Raw genomic sequence first — 7,500 nt, 5'->3', positions numbered from 1 at the left:
GTTTCCAGCGCCTCTTAGTCCATGCCCTCTGCGAGTACAACCTCTTAAGTTCAAAAAGTATGTAAATAATGTCTCAAGTTAATTTTAAAGTTAAAGTTCTTATTAAAAAAAGGATAGATGTAGCAGTAACTTAACAACAAAGTTGCATCTTTCAGTTTAATTTATAAATCTTATTTTATGTGTGACAATGATAATTTGTAATTGAAAGTAACAGTGAGGAAAGTTAAATTATGTAGTATTTAAAAAAAAAAACTTTTAAGTGTTTTATCATTATTTTTCTATTGCACACAAAATATTGTTGTTTTATAAGACTTGGTATGAGATAATTATAAAATTTAATTATTTCAGGTTCAACAATGACAAATGTTCGGCGAACGAAGGTGGAAAATAAAGCTGATTGTTTCCACGCCCCTGAAGTGTCACTCAATCAATATATTGAAACTTACTATAGGAGTAAATACTAACTTCACAAAAATGAAAAGCATAAAAACATCTGAAGTTTTGAGGATAATCCTTTCCTATTCAGATTGAACCTTGCATCAGATGACAGATAGAATGACTGGGAAAGGAGCAGATTTGTTCAGAATATTTCACAAAAAGCACTTTTGTGGATTTGAAATCACTTTGGTTAGGTTATGTATATTTTGATCCATAGATGTTCCTGCTTCACACAAATTATTTTCAGTGCCTCCCTTATTTACCTGCTCAAAAAGCATCCAGATTATAAATAACAGTGCTTAATGTTTGCTCATATTCTCCTATTTTATTGTATGTCTTGATTTGTTTTCTGCTTATTCATAGTGGTTGAATATACATCAGGTTATGCTTTCAGTATAAATTGGCTTAGAAGTTTACATAATGGAACTATTTGTCCTGACTTATGTCTGAATGTATTCTAATTGGAAGTACTCCGATAGGTTTACATATGTAAATATGTATGTATGTATGTCTCCTGCTTTAAGGATATATTATGTTATTACCAACCTAATTTTGTTGTATAAACTATTGACTAACATTTTTCACTATGTGTGTTAAATTTTAAACTTGTAGTATTTATGTATTAGCAAGATAATAATTAACCCCTTTGATCTGGATAGTGTGACTATCATATTATGAAAACATTTGGCTTGAGGGGGCAGGTAACATGAACATGTCACGGGTGATGCAAACTTGCTGTTGTAAGCATTTCGGTTTAAGACAGGGTGACAGAAAAGATTTGCCACAAGTGCCCAAACCTCTTGGTAGGGTACATAGACTCATTTGAAGTTTAAAAAGGAGTTTTTGTATTATTCCCATCAATGAAAGAGTGTGGAATGTAGTGTCTGTGAGCCATGACTGGAAGAATGTTGACTCCAGGGAGGACATCCATGCTCAGCATCCTATTCCTGGGCGCTGTGACCAGTAACATAGGTTGTATTACAGAAAATTGAATATTACAAAAAATGGGGGGGGGAAAAAGACAAATAAGGAAATATTACTTATTGTTATTATTATTACACCGAGTTATTGACTACCTGGAAAAATGATATGGAGTCTATGCAAGAACAGTCTCTTACCAACTGGATAAAGCAAATCAAATGACAAATAGTTCCATTGAAAAAGGGCAATAAAAGTTAAAAATGCTTATGCAAAAAGGGGAGGCATAGTCTTTGTTTCCGCACATAAGTGTTCGCGTGCACCTGGCCTACAAGCCACGCACCTGGTAGAGTGTCCACTCATGTGAGTCTAAAGCTCATATTTTGGGCTATGTGATTTCCGTGAAGCACCTGGATCCAAGGGGTTAATATGGCTAAAAATGTTATTCTGGGGCCTTTAATTAATTGGCAAGAAAATATTTGTTACTATGAACCTGCAAGATTTACAACCTTTTAACACAGAGAGGGCAAAAAGGCACGCCCTGTCCACAATAATTAAAGTACATTCATTTTGTTTACACCTAGATGGCTTCAGAAGTGCCTTGCCAACAATAAGTCAGTTACTAGGTCAGAATTTTCAACAACAAAAAAATCTTCATTACCAGCAGTTTAATGTTTTAATAATAATAATCATTGTTATATTGATTATGATGATAATAGAAATAAAAACTTTTCCTGAAAATTCAAAGAAGAGGTTGAACATGTGAAGCCAAGTAGTCCTACTAAAGTCTTTTGAAGTCCTCTTGTGTAAACAACATTGACAAATCAGAACTTCAGTAGACAGTGCACGCTCCCAAAACCAATGGGGTTGAAACCCTATGATATTGGTATTTTTCAGTTTAATAATTTGTTGTTTATATAAGAACATAACTGAAAACTGAGTAGAATGAATTTAGGAAGCATTATATTTGTTACTGCTTATTAGGGTACAAACATGACTATAAGATACATTTTGTGAAAACAGAAAACTGAGATATCATACATAATATACCTTTAAACATACTTGAGTTTTGATATCCCTCAAGACAAAAAGGAAGAAAGAAACATTAAAAACTGTGACATGGTTTAAATATAAATAACTTCTCTTTTGTGGATTTGCTATAACCAAAGTTAACCCTTAAGTAAAGACAAAAGAGCAAAGAGTGGCAAAGCACAAAAACACAACCTGTGATTTTCTTATAAAAGAAAAAAAAAAGTTATATCAGTTCAACTTCAAGAAATAATAGTAAGCTGCAATCAGTGGCTGAAACTTGTTAGAAAAAAACCCTGCATGATCTCAAAAGTAATCAAAAATCCCAATTCTCAAACCTGGAAAAAATGGAACAAAACACGTAGATATCCTATAAGAAAAAGGTAGTATAAAAACATACCATAGAGGGAGACCACTCTGAAGTGCATGAGTATTGCTGGCAAGCAAAATTGATTAATGTTGAATTCTTTATTAACAATGTATCGGCCTGACTGAAGGTCTCAAATCATTGACCATAATTTTCAAAGCTACCCATGGAGCACTCTTTTTGTATAAATATAACTCATTAACTCTCATAAAGTCAATATACACAACCAACTCCCTTGTTTGTAAGATCCAGAACTGGTTGGGTGCCCAGCCATGTTGGAATCCCCGGCAATGAACAGGAAGATACTCTAGCACGCTACGCTGCTATGTCCACATCAAACCAACCACGTTTCTCACATATCCCAGCCACAGATTATTACCCACACTTTAAGACCTTCTTGTATAATCGATGGCAATCTTTTTGGTCAAGTCTCCACACTAATAAATTCCATACTGTAAACTGTCAATCTCCTCCTGGTCAGCTCCATTCCATCGCCTGCTTACGCATTGGCCACACCCGTCTAACACACTCCTATCTGATGTCACAATCCGATCCACCCCTATGTTCCTTGTGTAATGTTCCATTTTCAGTCCCACACATTCTATTGTCATGCCCACGTTTTGAAGCAGCCTGTACCTCTACTTTCCCCCACCTATCCTCCCTACATAGACATCCCAACCTATCAGACATCCTTACAGAATCTCACACTTTCTGCTTTGACATTTGTTTTCCTTCCTCAAACGCATATATATCCTTCACTTAATCTAATCCCTTTACATTACCTCACCCGACCCTAACCCATTCACTCACCAATTCCTTAACCCAGCTTTAACAACTAATCACTAACCCAACCACCCTTCACTAACATTAACTATAGTGCTACATGATCTTAGATGTCTAGTACATTTATTTAGCTTTTAACCATTAACCATTAACCATTTGTATAGATATTATCACCAAATTAAGAAGTCCAGAGAGTTGAACTGTGCAGTTTATCAGTTCTATAATTAAATTAAGAACCTACAAAGTCATCCATCAAGAAAATTAGAAAATTTAAACAAGACCTTCCAGAATTTAAAAAATTGCATTATTTGATTTTACACCAGAGAATGTGGAATTATGAGCAGTATTATTGGTTAGGAATAAAGATGAGTGAGGCCAAAATAAAATTCAAGCAACTGATATGCACCAAGTTTTGTAGTCTGAAGGATATGGTATTTCAAAAATATCATATCCTTGACAAAAGCTCCCCCCCCAATCCCTTGCCTGTTGTTGTCGTGGGGGGGCTTAGGAGGCGGAGACTGGGACCCAATGCTGGGGAACTCCCCAACCTTGGGACTCAGCCCTCGACTCAACAAATTTTGCATGGTTTTTTTTTTCCCCCTCCTACTTTTTCCTTTCTGTCCCTTCACCAACCCCTTCTACTATCCACTTCCTAAGGTGTGAGAGCCGTGCTGAAAGGATGAAAGGCTGACTTTGTGCCAGTCCTGAACGGCCTGAGGGAGCCATGGGCACAGTATTCCCCTGCTTTAGTTGTCTAGCCCTTACCCCTCAAGTGACCCTGAGGGGTGGACCGTTTCTCTCCCCAACATACTCCAGGCTTATTATGGCCAACAATGAATAACCATTAACCATACCATTATTAGAGGCAATGAGGCTTGCATCTTCATCAAATAGCTCCACCAATTCAAACTCGCCCGATTCCCTGACCCCAGGCTCTCCTTTGACCACGGCTCTGAACACTACAACTAATACCCCCTCCTCAATGCTGACTAGTACAGTATCCACCCTAATCAACACCCCAGGAGACATTTCTACTCCCAACATGCTCAACTTCAACAACTATACCCCCACAACCTTCTTCATCAACTACCCCATCCTCCCTTATTACTACCTTACAACCTTATTGTCCACCTCCCCATAACACTACCTCCCTCAACACTACTCCCTCTTCCACATGCCCCCGTCCTTCTACTACCCCCATCTCTACAAAATTCTTAAATAATCTATTTAGCCCAACCAAATGGGACCGATTTTTCATGATCCCTCCCACAACTTCTCACACTTTCTGCTTTGACAACCTGTTTTCATTCCTCAAATACATATACATCCTTCACTTGATCTAACCCCTATACATTACCTTACCCAACCTTAACCCATTTACTCGTCAGTTCTTTTGCCCAGCTTTGACAACTAATCACTAACTCAACCACCCTTCACTACCATTTACTATAGTGCTACATGACCTTAGATGTCTAGCACATTTATTTTGCTTTTAACCATTAACCTTGACAAAAAATAATGTGTGAGGAGTGAAATTTTGGTCCCTTCAAATGACTGAATAGTACTAGGACAGGCATGAAATATTGACCCTAAATATTTGATTTGTACAAGGCTTTGAGTAAGAGAAGTGATAGTATACCCAATGTTACAGACAAGAGTATATAATGTCATTAGTAGGCTTGTCAGCATTTTCAACTGAGGTATAATCAAAATCATAACATTTTACTCATGGGTGAAAGCAAAGTAGTTTTTCATTCCAAGTAAATGTACTCGCTGCAGTGTTTTCAAATTTTGTTACACACAGATGGCTCCACAAGTGCTCAGCCACCAAGAAGTCAATTAATAGGCTGTACATGATGTTACCTGATTTCCACATTCCTTGAATTTACAGGATTTTTTTTTCTAATGCTATTAATATTGATACTGTCATTATCATTATTGATATTATGATTCTTATAATGTTTTAAAGTACTAGGATCAAGTTCAGTCCTTGACATTCCAATGAGTGAACCACAAATTATAACTCTTGTACGCAAAACACATGCCCCCACTTCTAATTGTAGGTGTTTTGGACAGAAGAGTCAAAACTGAAAGTTCACTCATTCGCAATGTTAAATGGCAAAAGAATTAAGGTTAGTGGTTGTAAAAAAAAAAAAAATGACAGAATATCATTCAATCAGTGGATTTACCTTGCTAAACACAGTATATTGGGGTCAATAATGCTACAATACTTGTTGTTGCTTTTTATTCTTTGTAGTACCTGTTCCATACATTTTGACTTGAGTATAATCAATGTTCTATCATATACAGTGCCTTTAATATTTTCATGATTGTATGAAAAATACAGATTCTCCACTAAGACAGTTAGCATATACCAATTAAGATGTCAATATAACATATCTTGAAATTTAATAAATTATCATTTATTAATTATGATTTCTTGCCATATCTTGCCCTAAAATGTCCCTAACTTACAATTACATGATATTCACAACATAAAACAGTATCATTAATATTACAAAAGTGCATTTAGGCTAACATTTTCTTTTATTGCTCATTATTTTGCAACAAAAAAACGTTACCAGATGCCAATTTTGGAAAATGGGTACATACTACATACTTCCAAGTATGCAAAGAACAATAGGGCTAGACATAATACTGGTAATATATCACAGAGGCAAATTAATACAATCATAACCTTTGTAAAAATAAAAAGTGAAAAATAAGTATAAATAAAAAGTACCAAACTGAACCTTTATACGTGTAATAAACTTGAAGAGTATTATCTTCGTAACTTTTAGTGTATCTGGTTTCATGGGAATTTTAGACATTTCAAAATCTGCAAAAGGTACTTACTTTAAAAGCCCCAAACCAAGCTGTGACAGTGATATTCTTTCACATTCGTTTAACTAGTTTTAGGGTGACTGTATAAGCAACCATTACAAGAAAACACGAGGAAGAACTGAAACAGAAACCTGTAAATACACAACTTGCCTCATCATGTAGCTCATAATTCTGAAAACATTTCATAGAGCTTTAAACTCAAGATTAATGCAGAAACAACAAAAAAGTGCCACAGAAAGTAAGTAATTATGCAATATACTGATGTTGTGCATGTCTTTACTATCAATATAGTAGCAAGTCAGTCTCTTCCTACATTCTGTTCTCTAAATGACCCATTAAAGTATTTATCATAAATATAACCTTCAATTTGTCATCATCACTAGTTATATTTTTCCATGAATCACAACAAATATGGGACATAGATTTATGTAAAATTTATGTAAATGAATCTATGTACTCCTTCCATTTTTAAATATGATATGGAGGAAACACAAACAAAAACAATTTGTTTATCCACTGGTAAGTCATTCCATATGTATACAAAAAAAAAAAAAAAATCACTTATAAATACTTTAGTATTACAGATCATAAAAAATAGAAATATCTCATTCTTTCCAATTCTGTTCTCCAAACTCTTATAAATATATCTTGCAAAGTCTGCACTAACACAAGGAGATATGCTTATCGTCTGAGAAAGCTGTGTCTAAGCAACCGAAGTTTGTTCCACTAAAGGGCTTAACTAATTGTTGCTCAAAGTTCTACTTTTTTTCTTTGCAAATGTATTATTGCAAGGCTTTCCTACTCCATATTCATGGTGTCTTATGGATGCCAGTTTAATGGACCCAGTTATGTGTAAAGTGCAATGCTTATAATGTGATCATTTATGAGCTTCTATAAAAAGCATAACTATAAGTAGGCAAGGACATTCATATTCTTTCATCAAGAGCAGAATATATTAATTGTTGTAATGCAGCAATATTTGCTGATCGTTCATATTTTATTTGTCTGTAACAAACAGGCCTAAAGTGGAACTCATCTTAACAAGAACACATTTTGTAGGAGTGGACTGAATAAAATAATTTCAGTAGCCAAATATGATGTTACAAAACACTGATCACAAA

At 35.0% G+C, this 7,500-nt stretch overlaps 2 protein-coding genes across 4 annotated transcripts in view; one reads left to right on the top strand and one right to left on the bottom strand.

The window, feature by feature from the left end:
* The window catches only part of LOC125033462 (R3H domain-containing protein 4-like), a 12,558-nt gene extending 10,141 nt beyond the window's left edge, over positions 1-2,417 (top strand). Inside the window, exons 6-7 of the mRNA XM_047624989.1 lie at positions 1-57; positions 349-2,417. The exon at positions 1-57 is cut by the window's left edge and continues 85 nt beyond it. Of these exons, the coding sequence (XP_047480945.1) occupies positions 1-57; positions 349-464 (173 nt within the window). The 3' untranslated portion in view covers positions 465-2,417. The remainder of the gene's footprint in view (positions 58-348) is intronic.
* A 3,348-nt stretch (positions 2,418-5,765) lies between these two features.
* The window catches only part of LOC125033328 (protein-L-isoaspartate(D-aspartate) O-methyltransferase-like), a 39,175-nt gene continuing 37,440 nt past the window's right edge, over positions 5,766-7,500 (bottom strand). For all 3 annotated transcript variants that reach the window (XM_047624723.1, XM_047624726.1, XM_047624725.1), the window contains exon 8: positions 5,766-7,500. This exon is cut by the window's right edge. The gene's annotated coding sequence lies outside the window, so the exon portion shown is untranslated.

Source organism: Penaeus chinensis, chromosome 16 (genome assembly GCF_019202785.1).
Source record: "Penaeus chinensis breed Huanghai No. 1 chromosome 16, ASM1920278v2, whole genome shotgun sequence".
In the NCBI taxonomy this organism is placed as follows: domain Eukaryota; kingdom Metazoa; phylum Arthropoda; class Malacostraca; order Decapoda; family Penaeidae; genus Penaeus; species Penaeus chinensis.
Note: the sequence above shows the minus strand (reverse complement) of the source record. Positions and strands in the feature narration are given on the sequence as shown.